General features: G+C 43.5%; 1 protein-coding gene across 3 annotated transcripts in view; it reads left to right on the plus strand.

Moving 5' to 3' along the window:
• The window catches only part of nckap5l (NCK-associated protein 5-like), a 38,213-nt gene extending 25,289 nt beyond the window's left edge, over positions 1-12,924 (plus strand). For all 3 annotated transcript variants that reach the window (XM_079517100.1, XM_079517102.1, XM_079517101.1), the window contains 6 exons: positions 104-3,051; positions 7,408-7,537; positions 8,069-8,141; positions 8,281-8,559; positions 10,333-10,484; positions 11,470-12,924. In XM_079517100.1, the coding sequence (XP_079373226.1) occupies positions 104-3,051; positions 7,408-7,537; positions 8,069-8,141; positions 8,281-8,559; positions 10,333-10,484; positions 11,470-11,730 (3,843 nt within the window). In that variant the 3' untranslated portion in view covers positions 11,731-12,924. The remainder of the gene's footprint in view (positions 1-103; positions 3,052-7,407; positions 7,538-8,068; positions 8,142-8,280; positions 8,560-10,332; positions 10,485-11,469) is intronic.
• Positions 12,925-24,013: the final 11,089 nt, after the last annotated feature.

The following is a 24,013-nucleotide window of genomic DNA, read 5'->3' on the forward strand; positions in this document are numbered from 1 at the left end:
TCGTTTCCTTTACTGCATGCAAAGGTCTTAGCTTTTTGATGAATTATTTTGTTGGGCTCCAGTTGTGAGCGGGATGTTGATACAGGTCTCTTTCTGTCCCAAGGGAAATGGCTACCGCACACAGCATGCCTCCCCTGGGCCCCGGGGGCCTGCTTCCTCCATGGAGGCCTTGTCCCCCTTCTTCAAGAAGAAAGCACACATCCTGGAGGTCCTGCGCAAAATGGAGGAGACAGACCCCCTGAAGTTCCACCCGTCCACGACAAGCCTCTCCTTCTGCGACTACAGCCAGGTGCTCATGTCCACCGAGGCCGTCCTAGCCACTGCCGACCCCCTGCCACTGCCATGCAAAGCCCACCACGCGCCCTGCCACTGCTCCTGCTCCTGCTCCGAAGCAGACACGCATCAGCATGTGAACGGCGACGGGGCGGTGAAGTGTGAAGTAGGGAACCCATGTTGTTTGCACTCCAAGAAAAGCCCCGACAGTACCGCCAAGCCCTGCAGCCACGTCTGCGGTCCCCCGAGAGCCCAGAATCTCGCTGCGGCCGACGTGACCGAGTGTCACACCAAGAGCACAACGGCAGAGTCCGTCCTCCCGTCAAAACAGAGCATCAAGAATGACAGACACCAGCAAACGACGGGAGCCGCCCCGCTCGCATCAGTCCCGGAAACAGCCGGTCAGAGTGTAGAGGCGGCGGGAAAGGACTGTGAGCAGGACATAGCGGAGGGAGGCCCACAGGGGACCGCCTCATATGAGCTGACCGGTTTCTACCCCGCCTCCCACCTGCCCGTCCCCGTGAAAGAAAGCACCCCAAATGTCCACTGTGAGGTGGAGGCAGGAGACGCTGTTCCTAACGGCGTAGCCTCCATTGATGGTTTGGTGCTAGGAGACCCCTCTGCCCCAGAGAGAGACAGCACTGAGCAGGAGGCTTCCTGTGTGAGGCCGAACACCTCCATCAGCCCCAGCACCTCCTGCCTCAGCGATGTCAAGACCACGGCAATCAACTCGCCGTCCAAGCTGCTTAAGTTCCTCAAGATCCCTGCCATAGGGGAGAAGTCACAGACCTCGACCAGCCCGGTCCGCTTGAGTCCCCAGCTCACCCGCAACTCTAGGATCCCCTGTCGCACCAACAACTATGAGGTGTACCATTCCCCCGTCCCAACACGTAGAGCCACCACAACAGAGAGATGCAGGCAGCCCCCACCGCCGCCCTCCAGGTCTGAATCCTATCCAGCCACGCACTCCGCCCCTACCTCCCCGCCCCAGCCGGAGGACACCTGCTCCCCTCCGGCTAAAGACATAAGCTATAGCAGCCTCTCAGTGCCGAAGGCCGGTGTCGGCCCTAAGCAGGGCTCATCTTCCCCCTCTGCCACTGCCACCTCCTCATCCTCTTCACCTAGGGTAGCTCAAAGGGTCCCTCACTATGAAAACATCTCTGATATAGCAACCAGCGCCAGAGGGGAGGACTCGACCCAGGGCCTCGAGAAAAGAACCACACTCCCCTCTCACACCAAGGTGGGTGGCAGTGAGCGGAAGCTAGTAAAGTCACTACCAGAGAGCGTCCTCAACCCCCCTCCGCAACGCAAACAGTCCTCCTCCTCTGCCTCGGAATCTTCATCATCATCATCGGAGGAGGACGAAGATTCAGAGAGCCCTGTCTGGGTGAATAATCACATCCTACCCAACTCATCCGGCTTGGACAAAGCTCAGGGCAGAGCTAATTGCACACGCAACAAACAGGAGACAGAAGCGACGGACACTGGCATGCAAGCATCTGATGTCAATCAGCCTCCACCTCCCCCTGCAGCCAAGAGGCATGATCCCTCATCCATCCCCAAGCGGCCTGGGAGGTCTCCAGCTGACTCAAGCCACCATGCATTCAAAGACAGGCTGGCTGCCCTGGGTAAACTAAGGAGCTCTGAGGATTTGCAAGTCAATTTAAGGCCGGTCGATGCTGCAAACACAAGCATGCCGTGCAACGAGAACAATGTAAGCTACGCCGACGACAGAAGTAAGACAGCGGACCGGCCTGCTGAGCACCACAAAGATGAGCAGAGACATTCAAAATATGCAGACTCTTTGGACAGTAAACCTAAAAGTAGCTCCATCAGTTTGAAATACCACGGCTCTTCTCAAATCCACGAGCCGGGAAACAAATCATTGGCCCCTGTTCCGTCTGTGGTCAAGCCAGAGCTCTGCGTGACTAAGACAGAGAGCCCCAAGAGCAAAATCGGCCTCCCCTCCCCAAACACAGACACCCCCCAGGTGCTGCGCAACAACATGAAGTGCCCTGGCTCCCTGAATCTGGCCTACACCGCTAAACATGGTCTCGGCCCTCACAGTAGCAGCAGCCCCAACAAAATCCCACCCAAGTCACCTTCCAAACCATGCCAGGGTCCCTCTGTCCAAAGGGGCGGAAAACCTGTGGACGGCCCGCGCTACTCCTCCAAATCAGAGGAGAGGTCCAAGATTGGCGGGAAGGGTAAGAAGAACCCAATGTACGGAGACAGCCTCCCCCCTCCGCCCCCTCGGCCTCCGACGTCGGACACACAGGACGCAAAGGCATCCCACCCAACCCCGAGCCTGCATTCAGCCATCGAGCAGAAGGTGATGAAGGGCATTGAGGAGAATGTACTGAAGCTCCAAGAGCAGGACCGAGGCGTGCAGGTGGTTGAGGTTAAGCAGAAGACTTCCAATGGCATAGCCAGCTGGTTTGGCCTCAAGAAAAGTAAGCTGCCAGCACTTAGCCGCAAGGCAGACCCCGGCAAAGTGAAGGATGAGAAACGGGAGTGGAAGATCAACATTCCATCTGTGGGGAAGGATTCCGTCAAGGTAGCCTCTCGCTGCAAGGAAGGGGTGGAGGGCCTGAACATCTCCACACTGATGGAGAAAGCGGAGGGGCTGAGGAGGGCCCTGGAGGAGGAGAGGGCGTATGTGGAGAGGTCGGGAAGGGGTCACTCCTGCGAGGTGGTGATGGACCAAGCCCAGGGACAGCTGGCAGTCATGTACAGGGGAGGGCGCTCTGACAACTTCATGCAGCAGCTGCTAAACAGGTGAGGTGTTAAGGGGCCAGTGTAAGGCATGTACAACGGACATTCATACCATATGATGGTCTGGTATGTTTAGCTTATTGACTGATTTCAGTCAGACAACTCTTAGAATGAATTTAGAATATATATTCATTGAGCATAATGAGCATGATATATGAAACATAGATTGGCGTCAGGGCTCTGTCCCTATTCATTCCCTGTAACATTAACATTTTAGTTAAGTTATTAGCCAAATAGAATTACAGGGAATGAATTAAGACCCCCATGCAGGGGGATCTAGAAACAGCCTACAGGTGGATGCTGGGGAGGCGGTGGGATTTGCAAAAACTTCATGAGCAGCAGGTTAGCAGCAAGCAAGGCAGCAGCGACGCACGCCCGCACACAGGGACGGATTAACCCCACAAGGGCCCCTGGGCCGGTACATTTTTTGGGGGCCCCCCTAGCGTGCGTGCGCGCAGAATTTTCGAGGTTTTTTGTGTTTTATAATTTTTTTTTACCTAAATTGAACAAAATCAATGGCCAATGAAGGTCCCCAGGAGCTTTTTTCAGGGCCTCAAACCCATTACAGGGCTTTACATTTTCCCAGAAGGGCCCCTGAGAGCCAAGGGCCCCTGGGCCACGGCCCCATTGGCCCAATGGCTAATTTGGCCCTGCCCGCACAGCAGGAGAGAAGCCAGGAATGAGCAGGTAGGCAGAGAAGTTTAAATAGCCGCTCTGATCAGGTAAAGAGTGCATGAGACTAGTCACCTGATCAGGTAGGCACGCTCACGAGTTGTGTGCCTGAACTAGCTACGTAGGCTTCGCATCACAGTACACTTTACATTACTATCAACCATTCCAAAGCATATTTAGCTTTTTTAGACCAGTTCGATTCTAAAAACGCCTTCTGACCTAAGTTTTCTGAAAAACTTTATTCAAAAATTACAAAAAAATGTATGTTCCTATTTACTGTACATAGCAACAAAATCCTTGATGCAGCATAGTTTCACTGATTTTTTTGAGTGGTGCAAACCACTCCAACAACTGGCTTTGTACCCGTGTTTGTTCGTACCAAAAAAACGAGCATGGTTGCTATGGTTAGCAACCAAAAAAACAAGCATGGTTGCTATGGTTAGTATGTGACGTCACTGACATCTTACATACTCAAGCTATGTAAGATCATACTATACCATCTCATTTCAGATGAAACCGCTCCTTCAACGCCTGAGTGACCTACCTTCAAATGACACTGTTGAGACTGAAAGTAAAACCTGGTAGCTGAATATCTAAATTCTCAGCAGATAAGCAAATCACAAAGACTGAATTCATGCGGAGAGTACTTATGACAGATGCTTTCCTGGTTCTAATGTACAGTAACTATAACAATAAATGTGTAGTTGCACCACTCAGTTCTCACGGGTGTGATTTTTATTTTATGTTTTAATATTTTTATTACGTTTTCAAAATAGGACAGACAGATAAATAACTAGAAAAAGTGCCCCTCGGGGCACAGGTCTCCACCAGGGCGGGTCAGGTTGTGGCCTCCTGGTGGCGCTATAATAGGCCTTTGATGGCAATTGGATGATTTGAGGCATTTTGTTCCAAAAATGTGTTTTGCAAAAATCAACCTGTTGGTGGCGCTATAACAGGCCAATGTGAAAAGGGTGGGATATATTCCTCAGCCTAGTAAGAAAATGTGTGAAAGATTTCACGTAAATTGCACGCTGCGTTCATGATTTGAGGCTTTTGTTCAAAACGGGGCAATCTTGCAAACTGTGAAAGCCAATTATAGCCAATTAGGATGGAATATGAAATATCGGACAGATCCGACTTGAGCACATGACTATATAGATACTGTGTAACGATTTGTGAGATTTGTGGACAGAATCTGGAGGAGTAATATAAAAAAATGTGTTTTACAAAAGTCGGCCTCCTGGTGGCGCTATAAAAGGCAGATGTGGAAAATGCAGGTCAAAGGTTTGTCCTTGGCCTCTAGGGAGTGTGCATGCAACGTTTCACACAGATCGGTGCAGTTTTAGGTAAAACATGTGAAAAGCTGCCTCATGGTGGCGCTATAACAGGCCGTTCTGGAAAATGTGGGGCAGAGGTTCATCGTTGGCATCCAGGGAGTGTGTGTGCAAAGTTTGGCATCGACCGGGTTAACGGTGCCGGAGATTAGCTGGTAACGGACGGACGGAAGGACGGACGGACACACACACGGACGGACGGAGTGCAAAACATACTCTCTCCCCATGCTGGCCTGGTGGAGACAATAATAATAAAAAAAAAAAAAAAAAAGACAAGAAAAGAAAAAGAAAAAAAAGAACAGGGCATGATTTCATTCTGAATGAGTCATTACATTACAGTAAATTACGCTGCTAGATTGTGTAAAGAGTGGAGGACATACAACTAAATGCTGAGGTTCAATGTGACATTTGAGCAAGGTGGTCTAGGAATGGCTGCCATATAACATAGAACTTATTTGAATTGTCCATCATGTCATAGTGAATTTTCTCCATATGTAATATACAAGTAAGTTCCGTTAACCAGGTCTTGAAATGAGGTACTTCATCTGACTTCCAGAGTCTTAGAATCACTTTTTTTGCAATTACCATACCATACATCATTGTATTTTGTACAGAAACATTGTGATTTGACAGTATTTGAGAAGAACCAAAAAGTGCGGTCTCTGGGTCAGGTTCAAACACACATCCATACACATCTGAAAACCATTTAAATATATCACACCAAAATGTATACAATTTTGGGCATGTCCAGAAGAGGTGAGTCAGGGTACCTTCTGCCATTCCGCAACGATCACATAGTGGGGAGGTAGTTGGAAATATCCTGTGTAATTTTGTTTTTGAGTAATGGAGTCTATGCATAACTTTAAATTGTATTAATTGATGTCGAGTGTTAACAGAACAAGACCGAATTCTACGAAGACCCTCCTCCCAGACATCATCCCCAATCTGCATACCTAGTTTTTCCTCCCAAGCATTTTTCAAATAATGTGTCTCAGAGTTGATTTGTTCAGAGAGTGTATTTATCCCTTTAGAAATTAATTGTTTTGACCCAGGTGGACACAATAAATGTTTGTACAATAAATTGTCTTCAGGGAGAAACTCAAAGTTGGGGATAGATTGGCGAGCATAGTTCCGTACTTGTAGATATCTAAAAAAATGGGTTGTGGGGAGAGAGAATTTATTTTGTAACTGTATAAATGAGGCAAAATGGTTGTCAATGTACAGGTCTTGTAAAGTGATTATACCTTTGAGTCTCCAACTGTTGAAAGACACATCTGAGAGGGATGGGGGAAATGCATGGTTTTTGTATATTGGAGTGTATATGGATGTGTCTGGTAGTTTACTATACTTTTTTATTTGTTGCCAGATTTTGAGACTGTTAAAAATAACAAAATTGTCTGTGTTGGTATGAGTGGGGGTTCTAGGGGCTGAAAAAATGAGTGCTGGGAGAGTAGAAGTTTTAATATCCTTCTTTTCAATGGCAATCCATGAGGGGGTGTCAGTGGAGACCTCTACTTTGTAGCCATCCTGCCAATATGCAAGGGCCCTTACATTCGCTGCCCAATAATAATGCAAAAAACATGGTAAACCTAATCCACCCATCTCAATAGGTTTGTGTAGGTGCGTCTTCGATATTCTATGAGCTTTAAACCCCCAAATAAATGGCATAATTATTGAATCTACTGATTTAAAAAAAGATCTTGGTAGAAAGATGGGGAGGTTCTGAAAAAGATACAAAAATCTAGGAAGGGCAACCATCTTGATTGCATTAATGCGACCAACCATAGAAAGAGGAAGAGTCCTCCATTTTTCAATATCCCTCTTCAATCTTTCCACTTTTTCAAGAAAGTTCATCTTAAGGATTAATTTGGGGTTTTTAGGGAGGGTTACCCCCATGTGATTTTTATTTTAAATACAAAATTAATTTAAATGTGAGTGTACTTTCCAGAGACTATTTAGCGTCTCTATAGTATACTTTGTTATGTTATAGGAAAATTCAATTTTATTGAGTAGGCACTACAATTATCGCAGGGAATTATTTGGGGTAGTTCTTATTCCGGTTCTGGTTTCCTGCCTGATGACTACAAATCGGTGACTACAACATGACTAATTTACCATCCGCTCCCGACCGGTTCACACAGCGATTTAGTAACACAGACCAGGCTTTCCTCTGAGGTGGAAAGCCTGTGATTGTGATTGGTTGGAATGAGATGATGATGTATGGTGTATGATGATGTATGATGATAAGAGCGCCCGTCACTTCACATGGGTGTGATTTTTAATTAAAGTTGGGACTAAAGAAAGATCTTGGCTAAATATATTTGTGCGTGCGTGTGTGTGTGTGTGTCTACAGAGTTGATGGAAAGGACGTGATAAGTCTTCCTCAGCGACGACTGTCCTTTGACTGTAAGACATCCAGACCAGTGTTCAGTCAACAGAGTGATGTCATCAGCCACACCACCAGCCGGGACAATATTGAAAAGGTACATACTGTGGTTGCGATTGAGCACCCTCTGTTGTGCTCAAATAACTCATCTACATTGTTAAATGAAGAATGGAACACAGACACTGCTGTATTATACTGTACTACTGTAGAGTGTAGACAACCACTAAGAAAACACAAGATGATGATGCAGTTGATGACTCCCAACTAATGTTTTAAAGCAAATATCCAAATATTTCATCAGCTGAAGTATGTACTGTAGGCTTTCAAACAGTGTTAATTAACATCTTATTCATGTCATCAAACACATTTCAGCTGAGTTGCACTGGGTGGGTTCACTGTTTAAATCCAATCATTTATTTTTGAGTGGTGTAAACCACTCCTACGACTGGCTTTGTTAGTTTACGTGTCTGTCTATTATGTTCGTACCAAAAAATGAGCATGGTTGGTCACCCAGTTCACCCGGGTGTGATTTCATTACGTCAGACATTACGTCAGACCACAGCTGATCAGGCTATATAAGACCTTACACCACTCAGTTCACACGGGTGTGATTTTTTGTTTTACACAGGGATCAGATGGAATCACCAATGTAACATCTGATGAAAACCTTGCAGATCCAGTTCATGCACAGCACTTTGCAGGTAACAAGGATGCCTACTAGGAATGTATCTGTGCTGAGGAAACAATGTGTAGTGTACATTTGTACAAAGGTTCTCTTCAATCCGTGAGGGTATTGAATTGTTCTCGTCTCATCTCATGCCCTCCCCTCTCCTGGTCCAGGTTCTGGTGCGTCCACATACACTCTGGACAGCGGCATCGGTACCTTCCCCCTGCCTGACTGCAGCAGTGGGGCAGCAGGGAGAAGCCTGTCTAAGGCGCGGGCTGGGGCGGAGCACCATGCCTCTGGCTCCCCGGGGAAGGTAGCGCGCCGGGCCCGCACCCTGGACAGGGAGATGAGCTCCCAGGAGGAGTGTTATGCCCCACACCGACAGCTGATTCCCACCATTCACTACAGCTCCATGCTGGAGGGGCGGGGCACCGGAAACGTCATCCGTGAAGGTATTGCACTGAGAATTGTGCATTCAAGTAGAAATGTAATATTTCTCTCTTTTTTTGTTTTCTGGCTTGTCATTTCGCTTGTTATTTCTTTATGGATTGTGTTACGCTACAAACTGTTATACCCACTGCACAAAATACCAGGGTTCAACCAAAGCCACATAGGATACCAGAGATGAGCCAACGGGGTAATCTGGATGCCTATTGATATCCTAATTTGCTGTAATGCCATGGATATAGCGCTTCATCTAATTAGTATGTGCATGGCATTGACCTTGGAATACATTAAGTTGTTTTTTATTTCCTTTGAATCTGCTCAAGGGGAATTTTGGAAGAAAGTAATCCATTTAACTGTTAAATGGTCATTGTCACCTTGTTCTTCATGGATTATTCTTTTTTTGGAGATGCACTTTATGTTTTATGCACATTAGAGAGAGAGAGAGAGAGAGAGAGAGAGAGAGAGAGAGAGAGAGAGAGAGAGAGAGAGAGAGAGAGAGAGAGAGAGAGAGAGAGAGAGAGAGAGAGAGAGAGAGAGAGAGAGAGAGAGAGAGAGTGCTAAGTACTACTATGTACTAACTGAACTGTAGAAGTCAGTAGTATATTAGTCAAGTTAACTTAGGAGAAATGTCAATGATGTGACACCTATTTGTTTGTGTCCATATGTGTTTAAAAGAGACCAAACGTAAGGTCTGCACACTGGGTAATGAAAGCTTAAAAAATATAGTGGACATGACATTTCGAGCCTCACTGCACTTCATTAGACGGAAAGACGAAATTTAAAAGAGAGAAAAAAGTTTTAATATTCAAGTGTACAATTATCTTCATTTCAGATTCCTAGAGTTGTTGCCTGGTTTCTGAATTGTGTGTTTACTGGGATAATGATGGAAGATTGTCTAGATTTCTAAGTGTTGAATGGGTGGAAGCATGTCTACATGCTGAAACATCTACAAGCCAATAACTTTTAGATGCGTCAGTGGTCAGTATCATGGTTCAGTATCATGTCAGTATCATGGTTCAGTATCATGGTTCAGTATCATGTCAGTATCATGGTTCAGTATCATGTCAGTATCATGGTTCAGTATCATGTCAGTATCATGGTTTAGTATCATGGTTCAGTATCATGTCAGTATCATGGTTCAGTGTCATGTCAGTATCATGGTTCAGTGTCATGTCAGTATCATGGTTCAGTATCATGTCAGTACCATGGTTCAGTATCATGTCAGTATCATGGTTCAGTATCATGTCAGTATCATGGTTCAGTATCATGTCAGTATCATGGTTCAGTATCATGTCAGTATCATGTCAGTATCATGGTTCAGTATCATGTCAGTATCATGGTTCAGTATCATGTCAGTATCATGGTTCAGTATCATGTCAGTATCATGGTTCAGTATCATGTCAGTATCATGTCAGTATCATGGTTCAGTGTCATGTCAGTATCATGGTTCAGTGTCATGTCAGTATCATGGTTCAGTATCATTTTTTTTTGTAAGTCACTCTGGATCTGTAAATTGTATTCAATATTTCCAAATGTCTTTTCAAATGACATGAAACCAACATGACTACAAAATGTACTTTTTAACAAACCCGATACATGCCTTTAAGGATTTTAAAATGTGTTGCCAACCCCATTCTGTCACTGACCCACTGCCACAAATTAAACAAAAATCATCCTAGGCTGTGTGAGGGATGTTGAGTAGTACAGAACGAGAACGTCAATGAACTTTTTTTGTTTTTTCTTTTTTTTTGAATGGAAGCTATCTATTTTGTCTACAGACAAGGAGGCCCATGGAGCAAACATGTTCTCCCCCCGCTCCAAGACGTGGACCTTCCCCAACTTGAAGGCCCCTGCGGGGCCCGCTGAGGTGTACCTCGCCGTGGAAGAGGAGGAGGAAGAGACTGTGTCCTATGGATCTCCATTTAGAGGGGTGAGTTTAATATGATAGATAATTATTTTCAGTAACATCTTGATTTTGAGGTTTTTTTGTGACACTAACATGTGTCACATTTGTCATTGACAATGAAAGGAGAATTTAGGTCATATGTCTGAACAAATCGTCTTTTTGTGGCAACACAAACATTAAATGCCATTGACAATAAAAAGAGAATGTGTCTGAGTATATATATATATATATATATATATATATATATATATATATATACACACACACACACACACACACAAAAGTGTACTCCTGCACATCCAAAAAGACCAGTGGGAGATGCAAGTCAGTCTAGTTAGCAGGCATAGAGAAAAAAACTTCCAAGGAAGGGACTGCACACTCCAGGGAACAGAGACGGACAACTTACTGCATCAACTTGTTTATTAGCACGACGCGTTTCGCCGTTAGCTTCGTCAGGTGCTATATATATATATATATATATATATATATATATATATATATATATATATATACACACACACACACACACACACACACACAAATAATACAAATATAAACATTGTATCATGGTTAAAAGATAATAATATAAATTGACAGATTTATTCATGAAGAAGTATATTCATTTTTTATTGGATGATGTATGACGACAAGAGCGCCCCTCACTTCACAGTACAGCCAGCCACACAGTGATAATGGTGTTTAGGACAATGTTTGGAAAGCAGCATGTTATAGGGAACTCTCCAGGCCAGCGACACCACACTGGAAATACTTTAGCAGTCAGAGGAGAAGCAGTTAAGTAGGTCTATCTATGTTTTTAACCCTGCACTCACAGCTTGCATAATGTAGAAACACAGCAGTGCATTCTCCCCTTGGAAATGAATTATTAATGCCGTGAATATTAAAGATTCACAATTGGATGATTCCCGTAACCATTTTGTTCTTACCTAAACTTGTTACGTAACTCTGATGTGTGACTGAAAATGTGCTATGCCTCTCTGCATCTGCACAGAGTGTGAAGCCCGGAGGTCCCTCTTCCGGGCATGTGGTTGACCCAGGCAGCCTGCCCGTCCCTGCACAATCGGGGCTGAGCCGCAGAGGAAAGACTCGTACTCCCAGTGTCCCTGAGATGAGCAGGGAGGCAGGGCTGGAGCTCCTGAGGGAACGACCTGAGGAGGCCCTCTCCCCCAGTCGTCCTCAGGTCCTAGAGACCCCTGAGTCGCTCAGCGATTCTCTCTACGACAGCCTGTCGTCCTGCGGCAGCCAGGGATAACAGAACTGGAGGGGGGCTTAAGGACAGGCAAATGTTGATCTGAAGCCTAATTTATACTTTGTTGCACTTCCGTGACACTCACTATTTTTTGTGGTTTGTGGCACAATCTTACAACAGAGTATAGATTAGTCATAATTCCCAAAACTTGATGACACAAGATAGCCGAGCAACCCTTTTTAACATCTCCCTTGATTGCTAGCTGTACTGTGATGCTGCTGAAATCGTCATCTTTGGGGCAACATGGAAAAGAATTGTGCTCTGCAGAAGTCCCCAAGTACATTTTCATGATGATGCTAACTCGTCATCATCAGCTCTTCAACTCTGTCGCTACTGGAAGGATTGATTGATGGATTCTCGCCTCAGGATTTCTAATAAACACAAAGCCAAAAGCCACCCAAATGATAAAGGTTGTTCACCTTCACTTTTTTCATAGAATTAAATTGACTGTGCACACTAATCGACACAGTAATCGAAAATGTATGCTTACCCAACTCCAAAAGGTATGGGCAAGATAAAAGATTCTCAGATAAAACTGTCACGCCAGATTGAAAAAAAGAAACCTATTCTTTAGCTGAATTTTGCTCTCATTCGTTTTTTTCTTTTCTGAGCCTTTTATCAGGATTTGTATTAGGTATTTCTTGGCAGCAATAACTCGCTGGCCATTTCAATAACTGACATAACTGTACCAATGATTCTGTTTTGTTTTCAACATCAGTTCACTACATAATGTACTTATTATAGTATTTCTTTATTGTGCTCCTAGAAGGGGAAAAAAGAATGTTCATGTCTGTGACTCTTAATTGCTAAACTCATGCATCACAATTTTAATGTATAAACAATTTATTGATCATGTTGAGATTATTTCTTCTTCTGCGTCTGATAAGGTCGCCAGAATATGTCTGTTTAAATCATAATACGTTCAAAGGTAATATATACCAGCAATAATATCATAGAAAAAAGAGAAATGGCTACACTATTCAATGAATATGTATTTCTATTATTTATTTAAGTGAAATGTACATCATTTGCAATTGTCATCTTTTTTGTAATCTTAAAATTTGTGTCTCATTGCCTAGTAGATTATGTTCATATTTTATGTCAAAACATCTCTGTTGCTGTCTGTTCCCTAGCTAATAGAGGTTGTATGTACCAACTGCCGGTTTTTCAACTTTCTAATTAAACTGTTTTGATTTAGTTCTTGTGTTGGCAGTCATTGGCAGACAGACATTGTCAGTTTTTACATTGCACATTTATTTCCAGTGTTGGAAGGAGTACTAATATTTCTTACTTAAGGCACAAGGAAAACCGCACCAAAACAAGGAGCATGGTGGCTCACTGCTCCTAGATTCAAATCCCACAAAAGGGAGGCCTGCCTTACTCTTTCCTGCAAAGCATTTTGAAGAGCAACATTCATAATAACACTTAAGGCACAAGAAAAAAAAAGGACAAATACCAAAATGTAGAAATACTCTTTACAAGTTTTGGCATCAAAATATACTTAAAATACCAAAAGTAAAAGTAGTCATGCAGAATGCCCCATTTCCCAAGTTTTCAAAATGTATAACAATCTAAGTAACCAATAACCATGGTGGAAAGTGGCTAACCTCAAAATTGTACTTGAGTTACTTAAATGTTTACTTCATTGCAATATCCCAATGTCTATTGGTTTTCATTGGCTAACATTACATGAAAAAGCACAAAGGAACAATCAAAGAAATATCAGCTCAGTTGAGCACATTCAACAAATTTATTTTAGCAAATGTATCAAATTATTTCAATAGTACATCAATGAAATAAGTTCACAGTATACAGATCTTCAAAAACTTTTACGTGACATCATTTGGCAAACATATGTAGAGCACAGGTATTTTAGACCATTTTAAAGACAAATTAATGTATGGGAGCAATAGGATATCAGGAACAACTGGCCTGTCTTGGCTTTCCACATTTAAACTACCGGTATGTATAGATGATGACAAAGCTAACACCAGCCAGTCATATATCCCAACCAGGAGAGACTTAACATTTGTCTTCAAGAATTTGAAAAGACCAGTACGATCAGATGCTGCTGGCTTTTACCAGTGTTGTTCTCAAAATGTTGTGCAACGCCATGGTAATTAATCACAATTGGGAAAAACCTCAAGGGGTGTTAAACTGGGAATATAATAATATAATAATAATAAAACTTTATTTATATAGCACCTTTCAAATTTGCATTACAAAGTGCTTTACAACAACAAACCAAATATACAGCAGAAGACATTTCAAAAGAAAACAAAAATTAGGAAAAATATATATACTAAAATATTTGATTGGCATTGAAAGCTAATCTATAAAAGTGTGTTTTTAAAAGGGATTTAAAAGAGGACACTGATTCAACACGCTTGATATGTAAGGGCAGTGTGTTCCAAAGTATTGGCGCTATGGTGCTGAAAGCCTGGTCTCCTTTGGACTTTAGCCGACAAATTTGAGGGTTAAGAAGGTCATTGGATCTCAGGGAGCGGGTTGGGACATAGGGGGAGATTAGATCGGCGATGTAGGGTGGAGCGAGACCGGACCTGGCCTTGAATATGGTGAGAAGGAGTTTGAAATTGATTCTGAAGGAGATTGGGAGCCAGTGCAGGGACGCTAGAACGGGGGTGATATGGTCAAATTTCCTGGAGCCAGTTAGCAGACGAGCAGCAGCATTCTGTACTAGTTGGACGATGAATAGATTTTTTAGTGAGGCAGGTATACAGAGAGTTACAGTAGTCTAAGCGTGAGAATATGAATGCGTGAATGACTTTTGTCAAGTCAGAGGTGGATAGAAATTATTTGATTTTGGCGATGTTTCTTAAATGGTAAAATGATGATTGAGTGACTTTCTTAATGTGGTGTTCGAAGTTGAGGTCAGGATCAAAAGTGACACCTAGATTCTTAACAGTGGGCCTGAGATTTACGGTTAAGGGGCCACGGTCATTTTCTATTTGGGCTCTGGCGAGAGGGGCCAAATACTAGCACCTCAGATTTTGAGTCATTAAGCTGGAGGAAGTTTGCTAACATCCAGCTTTTGATGTCCGCAAGGCACTTATGGAGGGTGGCTATTGTCTTTATTGTTGGGATCAATGGGAAGATAGAGCCGTGTGTCGTCGGCGTAGAAATGAAAATGAATGTTGTAGTTACGGATGATCTCTCCTAGGGGAAGAAGGTAGAGGGAGAATAAGATAGGTCCTAAGATCGATCCCTGGGGGACCCGACTGTAACGGGGCGAGGGAGGAGGTGAGTTCACCTATGCCAACAGAAAAAAGTCTGTCACTCAGATACGATTTAAACCACTGGAGGGCAACACCAGAGATGCCCACAACCTTCTCCAGTCGATTAATGAGTGTCAAGTGATCAATGGTGTCAAAGGCGGCTGTTAGGTCAAGCAGTATGAGAAGGGAACAATGACCAGCGTCTGCAGATAACAGGAGGTCATTGGTTTTTTAAGGAGAGGACTTACCATAGCAGTTTTAAAGAAGGTGGGGACAGTCCCAGAAGATAGAGAACTATTAATTACTGCTAAGATATGAGGACCAACAGTCGGAAGAATTTCCTTCAAAAGTTCAGTTGGAATAATGTCCAATGCACAGGATGTGGATTTCATGTGAGTGATGGTTTTAGACAGGGAATCTAAAACAATACTCTCAAAGGAGGAGAAAACGCCATTCGGGAGGCCAGGGGTAAACCCAGCATCAGTGGGGTTATTTAGGGAGGATTGAGCGGAGGCCATATTCGATCTAATTAGATAATTCTTTTCTGTAAAAAAGGTTAAAAATAGCTCACAGCGAATATGAGATACGGGCATGGCAACATTTTTTGGACCAACAACACGCTTGATAGTCTTAAACAGGGTTTGAGGGTTATGCTGGTTGTTGGAGATCAAGGTGGAAAAATATTGTACTCTCGCATCTTTAACTGCTTGGTTATAGGATTTCATTAAAGCTCTGAGACTTTCATGTAGAACAGGGGATTTGGTGGATTTCCACTTGCGTTCTATTTTTCTTAGTTCTCGCTTTAGAGCTCGAGTATGGTCATTGAGCCAGGGTTCAGTTCTAATAGACGCTTTATTCCTGGTTTTAAAAGGCGCTACTAGGTCTAACGTAGCCTGGCAAATGAAATGAAATTAAATGAAATGAAATGAAATGAAATCTATATTTACCCAGGGTATCTGGGCTAAGCTCAAAGAACTTGTTTCCAGCCAGGCCCTGCTCATAGAACACATTTCATCGTAGTGGTTGATGCCTTGTTCAAGGGCATTTCAGCGGTGGTAATTTTAACGTGTCGGACGGCTGGTTCGAACTGGGAACCTTCCGGTATCTAGACCGCGCCGCTATCCGTTCGGCCACCGCTGCCACTTGGCAGGCAGGCATCATGGGAGACGGCATTTTGTGACAACTCCACTGAAGAGATTTGAGGGAAAACTGTATAATAGGCAAATCAACTGAAATTGCATAACTTAACAAAAACAATCAGTCTCAAATGCTCAAATAACCTATGTTATGGCACTAAATAACAATATGAAAACCTTAGGAAATGCTGCTCGGCTTGTGGGAGCCTTTTCAGGGCAGCACTCCCCTCTATAGGCCAAGCGTGAACACTGCAGCATTAGTCTACTTTCCATTCACAGCCAAGAAAGGACTAGCATTAGTTTACCATAAAACTTACATGAAACCCTTATTGTAAGTAAATAAATCAAAGAAACTTCAAAAATAATAGTAAGACCACGTAAGAGTTAATTTCAAGAATTGAAGACAAAGTGAAAACACCAACAGCATTGCAAATTGTGCCTTTCTCAAGATTTTCCACAAGATTTTGCCTCATTTCTTCTTTCCCTGAAAAAAAATTGGGCACTGTCAACACTGCCCAAGAACACAGACTGAGTCTCTGCAGCAGTCACTTCATGCACTAGTTTAGTGTGGCATTTTACAGCAAAATTGCCTATTTTCTTGCATTTCTGGCTGGACATGCCTCCCCCTGGCCATGCTCCCTATTGCATCTCCCACACTTTTTAACATAACTTGCATTTTGTGGTGATTTCCCTTTAAACCCCCTCTGCCTGGGATTTTCTGTATTTAGTGCGAGTGTATTTCACCTCCTCCACATGTTGAACAGCGCCATCTTGTGCATTTTGGGACTTAATTAGCTCATGGTTACGTGCATTAGTTTACCATAAAACTTACATTCAACCCTTATTGTAAGTTAATAAATCAAAGAAATAATAAGAATAGTAAGACCACATAAGAGTTAATTTCAAGAATTGAAGACAAAGTCTATTGGTTTTCATTGGCTAACATTACATGAAAAAGCACAAAGGAACAATCAAAGAAATATCAGCTCAGTTGAGCACAGGAAGGGGATTTGGGTTTGAGGGTTATGCTGGTTGTTGGAGATCAAGGTGGAAAAATATTGTACTCTCGCATCTTTAACTGCTTGGTTATAGGATTTCATTAAAGCTCTGAGACTTTCGTGTAGAACAGGGGATTTGGTGGTTTCCACTTGCGTTCTATTTTTCTTAGTTCTCGCTTTAGAGCTCGAGTATGGTCATTGAGCCAGGGTTCAGTTCTAATAGACGCTTTATTCCTGGTTTTAAAAGGCGCTACTATAGGTCTAACGTAGCCTGGCAGGCATCATGGGAGACGGCATTTTGTGACAACTCCACTGAAGAGATTTGAGGGAAAACTGTATAAATAGGCAAATCAACTGAAATTGCATAACTTCAAACAAAAACAATCAGTCTCAAATGCTCAAATAACCTATGTTATGGCACTAAATAACAATATGAAAACCTTAGGAAATGCTGCTTGGCTTGTGGGAGCCTTTTCAGGGCAGCACTCCTCTATAGGCCAAGCATGAACACTGCAGCATTAGTCTACTTTCCATTCACAGCCAAGAAAGGACTAGCATTAGTTTACCATAAAACTTACATGAAACCCTTATTGTAAGTTAATAAATCAAAGAAACTTCAAAAATAATAGTAAGACCACGTAAGAGTTAATTTCAAGAATTGAAGACAAAGTGAAAACACCAACAGCATTGCAAATTGTGCCTTTCTCAAGATTTTCCACAAGATTTTGCCTCATTTCTTCTTTCCCTGAAAAAAAAATTGGGCACTGTCAACACTGCCCAAGAACACAGACTGAGTCTCTGCAGCAGTCACTTCATGCACTAGTTTAGTGTGGCATTTTACAGCAAAATTGCCTATTTTCTTGCATTTCTGGCTGGACATGCCTCCCCCTGGCCATGCTCCCTATTGCATCTCCCACACTTTTTAACATAACTTGCATTTTGTGGTGATTTCCCTTGAAACCCCCTCTGCCTGGGATTTTCTGTATTTAGTGCGAGTGTATTTCACCTCCTCCACATGTTGAACAGCGCCATCTTGTGCATTTTGGGACTTAATTAGCTCATGGTTACGTGCATTAGTTTACCATAAAACTTACATTCAACCCTTATTGTAAGTTAATAAATCAAAGAAATAATAAGAATAGTAAGACCACATAAGAGTTAATTTCAAGAATTGAAGACAAAGTCTATTGGTTTTCATTGGCTGATTGATTGATTGATTGAAGAATTTATTAACAGTTTGCAGAATTACAGTACATTTCAAGCACAAACTCAATACAAAGGCTGTTAACTGTGAGTGGACGACCCAATTAAGCATTACACTTGTTTCCAACAGGGTCCACCATGTTCAAATCATCAAAACATTTAGAGACATACAAATAGACACTTCTATAGACAGAACAGGAATTCATCAAAAAAGAATTCATCAAAAAGGAGGTAAAAAGGGAAAAGAAATATATACAGTGAGGGGAAAAAAGGGGGGGGCGGGGGGGGGGGGGGGATTCAGATTTTACGGGGGCCAGTTTCGAATTGCAGCCATCCGTAGGTGCCCTTTGAGAGCGGTTTTGAAGGAGTCAAGGGATTCGCATGTCTTAATGACAGTTGGTAGGGCGTTCCACATTTTGGTGGCATAGGAGCGAAAATAATTTAGTCCCTTGTTTGTGCCGAATCTGGGTTGTACATGGTTCGTTGCACTCCCTCTGGTGTTGTGGGTGTGGACTTCGTTAACATTAAGGAAGTATCTAGACAGGTACATGGGTATCTTGGTGGTGTATCGAATCTTGTGGACCAGACCCATTGCAAGATGCTGTACTCTGTCGTCGACCCTAAGCCATTCCAGCCTGTCGAAGTGGGCAGGGGTGAGGTGGGTTCGGGGGGCTAGATCAAGTAGGAGCCTGACCAGTTTGTTTTGGGAAGTCTGGAGCCTGGTTTTAAGGGCCTTTGAGGTGCTGTGGTACCAGGAGGTGCATGCATAGTCAAAGAAACCCTGTACAAGGGCTCCTGTTAAGGTCTTCAAGGTGTTTTTGTTGACCAGTGAGGAGATCCTGTAGAGGAATCTTGTTCTATGGTTGACTTTTTTGATTACGTTGGTGGCCATTTTATCACCGGAAAGATTAGCCTCCAGGATGGAACCTAGGTAGGTAATTTCATCTTTACGTGTGATAACATTGTCACCCACTCTAACCAAGAAGCCATTTGCCTTGCTGAGATTACTAATAGAGCCAAAGAGAATGGATTCAGTTTTTCCCAGGTGTAAAGATAGTTTGTTATCAGCGAGCCAGGTGCAGATTCTACCGAGTTCAGAGCTGAGGGCATTTTCAACCTGCAGTTTGTCCCTGTCCGAGACCAGCAGTGCTGAGTCATCTGCGAACAGGAACAAGTTGCAGTCACAGGCTGAAGTCATGTCGTTTACATATATTAGGAACAGTAGAGGCCCTAGTATGCTTCCTTGTGGAACGCCACAGCTCACTGGGAGGGGGGGGGGACAGTGTTCCGTTCACTTCCACCATCTGTTCTCTCCCCTCCAGGTAGGATTGCATCCAGCTCACTGATGTGCTATCGAAACCAATTGCTTTTAGCTTGTTAACCAGTATGGAGTGGTTCACGGTGTCAAAAGCCTTTTGGAGGTCCAGCATGACCATGCCGCAGTATTTGCCAGCGTCCACCTCTTGTTTGATGTGGTCGCTCAAATAGAGGAGGCATGTGTCAGTGGAGTGGGATGTTCTGAAGCCAGATTGGAACTCGTACAATAATTTATTAGTGGCAAGATACTTTTCAACCTGTTCATAGACTATTTTTTCCATCACTTTCGAGATGGAACTAAGAATAGAAATAGGGCGGTAGTTGCCGGGGTCTAATTTACTCCCTTTCTTGTGCAAGGGGGTTACTTTGGCCAGTTTGAAATCTTGGGGGACCTGTCCCTGTTTGATGGAGAGGTTTACTATGTGGGTGATGATTGGAGCTATAGAGATGGCTGAGTCTTTGAGAAATTTGGAGGGAATGTTGTCATGGCCTGTGGCCTTGTGGGGTTGGAGGGCACTCAGTTTCTTAATTACCTCATCAGTTGTTACCATAACTAGTTTAAAATCGTCTTTACAAACACCTAGGTTTTTGTAGAAGGTTGTAATGTGCTCTACACCAAAGAGCCCAGAGTGGGAGGGCAGTTTGTTAACCAGAGTTGTTGATATGTTTGTAAAGAAGATATTCAAGTAGTTGGCCACATCAAGGTTGTCAGTGATGAGAGTGTTGTCAGATTTGATGTTTATGTTCGAAAATCTGGTTTTTAGTTTCTGACCATAGCTTAGTTGATTGTTTAGTAGCTTCCAGAGCTCATGAGGATTGTTTTTGTTTTCCTGAGCTTTATCATTAATGAAGTTACTTTTAGCTGATTTGGTCATGGCAGTTACACTGTTTCGTAGTTTGATTCGTTGTGTATTTAGGTTGTTCAAACGAGCTTGGCGAACACTGTCGAAGCGCTTGGCTAGCTTTGACTTGCATTTTAGAACTTCAGAGCATTTTTTGTCTCTGGCTTTCATTGCAGCCAGTATGTCCGAATTCATCCATGGTTCCGAGCGGGTTTTGCCCCTGGTGGTTCTCAAAGGAGCCATGTTGTTCAGTACTGATGTAAATTTGGTTTTGAAGCCAAGCCAAGCTTCTTCGACATGTGTGCTTTTAAGCTCATCGGACCAATCCAGACTCTCCAATACTTGGTTAAAGACCTCACTAGAGTAGGTTTTGAGGTCCCTTGATATGACTGTTTTGTGGCAGCCGGTCTTAAGTTTTTGTATTTTGCGGGTACAGAATATCATAAAATGATCACTAAGCCCACATACAATAACCCCTTTCTTGGAGATTCTGGATTTGTCCGAGGACAGAATGAGATCAATGACAGTTTGAGTAGAATCACACACTCTAGTGGGTTGGGTAATTAGCTGACTGACACTATGTAGATCACAGAACTTACTGAATGACTTAAACACAGGTGCTTCCTTTCGTTGCATGTCTGTATTGTAGTCGCCAATCAGGATTTTCTCTACACATTCCTCCTCAGCTAAGCACCCCTCAAGTATATCATAGAACCCATGTTGGTCAGGCGGTCTGTAGACGGTGCCCACTAATACTGATTTAGCTTTTTTGAAAATTAATTCAACCCACACAGTTTCAATTTCATCATGCTGTAAGTCAGTACGAGTAACATATTCAGTGTCTTTGTGAATATACATACACACGCCACCACCATGCCTGTTTCTGTCGTTTCTGATCAAAGAATAGTTCTCTATTTCAACTTCTGGGTCTTTGGTTGACTCATCAAGTTTGGTTTCAGAGAAGCTAATGATGTTCGCCTTACCGCATTGAAACATATGCCTGATTTCAGCCATTTTGGGTCCAAGGCTGTTGACATTCAGGTGAAAGATATGAAGTCCGTTGGCTCTGACTATGGTGCTTATCTCCTCCATGGCGAAGTAGGGGAGCGGAGGGCCATTGTTGATGTCTGTAGAAGCCGCGGGTTGCCGTGGGGGGAGGGTGGGGGGTGCGTGGGGGTCGTCGTGGGGTGGCGGGAGTGGGGGATGGGGTCCCTCGTCCAGGTTTGTTGAGGGCTCTGGTGGGGCCGATTGAGCCATGGTGTCGACCGGAGAAACAGCAGAAATAGCAGGTAAAGTATCACGGTGTCCGTCTCCAGCCTCGTTGTCCCCCTTGGTTGGATGTGGAGACTCTTCACGCCTGTAGATGGTGGTGTTGTCCGTGTCTTTTGCCTCGACTGCCGCCGATGTAAGATCTACGTTGGGTCCCCAAGACGGCTCCGTGCCCGTACCTTGAGTTGGCTGTGTGGCCGTCTCATGCGTTGTCCTTGCGATGGATCCCCAAGGCGGCTCCGTGCCCGTATCTTGAGTTGGCTGTGTGGCCGTGACCGTCTCATGCGTTGTCCTTGCGATGGATCCCCAAGGCGGCTCCATGCCCGTATCTTGAGTTGGCTGTGTGGCCGCGACCGTCTCCTTTGTTGTCCTTGCGTCCGTGATCATCAGGCAAGTTTGTTTCTTCGCCTGAAGTCTAGTGATTACAGGACCAGGATTGGGTTGGATGTCTCCTGCCATTAACAAGAATATACAACAGAACAGGCGTCTGTCGATCTTGCCAAGTAGGGGTTTGTTTCTTTTGGCCGGATTGCAGGTTAACAGTGCGTGGATTCCAGCCGCGACGTGTCCGAGATGTTTACCGGTCGATCCATTGTTGTTGTTGCCGAGGAGATAGAACGTGCTGTGTTCTTCGTTGTTTACGCTGGTGTTGTTCTCGTAATCAATTTTCCTCATATCCACGTGATGGTAGAACCAGGGTGAATTGGAGTAGAAATCCATAATCCACAGGAGTATGAAAAGAAAATGAGCGAGAAAATGCGCTTTTTTGTCAACATTCTGTGACTTGGCGCAGGAGCGAGACGAAACACGTCTGTCCATCTCAACGACCGGATGCGTTGAGATGGCTAACATTACATGAAAAAGCACAAAGGAACAATCAAAGAAATATCAGCTCAGTTGAGCACAGGAAGGGGATTTGGGTTTGAGGGTTATGCTGGTTGTTGGAGATCAAGGTGGGAAAATATTGTACTCTCGCATCTTTAACTGCTTGGTTATAGGATTTCATTAAAGCTCTGAGACTTTCGTGTAGAACAGGGGATTTGGTGGTTTCCACTTGCGTTCTATTTTTCTTAGTTCTCGCTTTAGAGCTCGAGTATGGTCATTGAGCCAGGGTTCAGTTCTAATAGACGCTTTATTCCTGGTTTTAAAAGGCGCTACTATAGGTCTAACGTAGCCTGGCAGGCATCATGGGAGACGGCATTTTGTGACAACTCCACTGAAGAGATTTGAGGGAAAACTGTATAAATAGGCAAATCAACTGAAATTGCATAACTTCAAACAAAAACAATCAGTCTCAAATGCTCAAATAACCTATGTTATGGCACTAAATAACAATATGAAAACCTTAGGAAATGCTGCTTGGCTTGTGGGAGCCTTTTCAGGGCAGCACTCCTCTATAGGCCAAGCATGAACACTGCAGCATTAGTCTACTTTCCATTCACAGCCAAGAAAGGACTAGCATTAGTTTACCATAAAACTTACATGAAACCCTTATTGTAAGTTAATAAATCAAAGAAACTTCAAAAATAATAGTAAGACCACGTAAGAGTTAATTTCAAGAATTGAAGACAAAGTGAAAACACCAACAGCATTGCAAATTGTGCCTTTCTCAAGATTTTCCACAAGATTTTGCCTCATTTCTTCTTTCCCTGAAAAGAAATTGGGCACTGTCAACACTGCCCAAGAACACAGACTGAGTCTCTGCAGCAGTCACTTCATGCACTAGTTTAGTGTGGCATTTTACAGCAAAATTGCCTATTTTCTTGCATTTCTGGCTGGACATGCCTCCCCCTGGCCATGCTCCCTATTGCATCTCCCACACTTTTTAACATAACTTGCATTTTGTGGTGATTTCCCTTGAAACCCCCTCTGCCTGGGATTTTCTGTATTTAGTGCGAGTGTATTTCACCTCCTCCACATGTTGAACAGCGCCATCTTGTGCATTTTGGGACTTAATTAGCTCATGGTTACGTGCATTAGTTTGCCATAAAACTTACATTCAACCCTTATTGTAAGTTAATAAATCAAAGAAATAATAATAGTAAGACCACATAAGAGTTAATTTCAAGAATTGAAGACAAAGTCTATTGGTTTTCATTGGCTAACATTACATGAAAAAGCACAAAGGAACAATCAAAGAAATATCAGCTCAGTTGACCACAGGAAGGGGATTTGGGTTTGAGGGTTATGCTGGTTGTTGGAGATCAAGGTGGGAAAATATTGTACTCTCGCATCTTTAACTGCTTGGTTATAGGATTTCATTAAAGCTCTGAGACTTTCGTGTA

The sequence above is a fragment of the Electrona antarctica genome (genome assembly GCF_951216825.1).
Source record: "Electrona antarctica genome assembly, chromosome: 2".
NCBI lineage: Eukaryota > Metazoa > Chordata > Actinopteri > Myctophiformes > Myctophidae > Electrona > Electrona antarctica.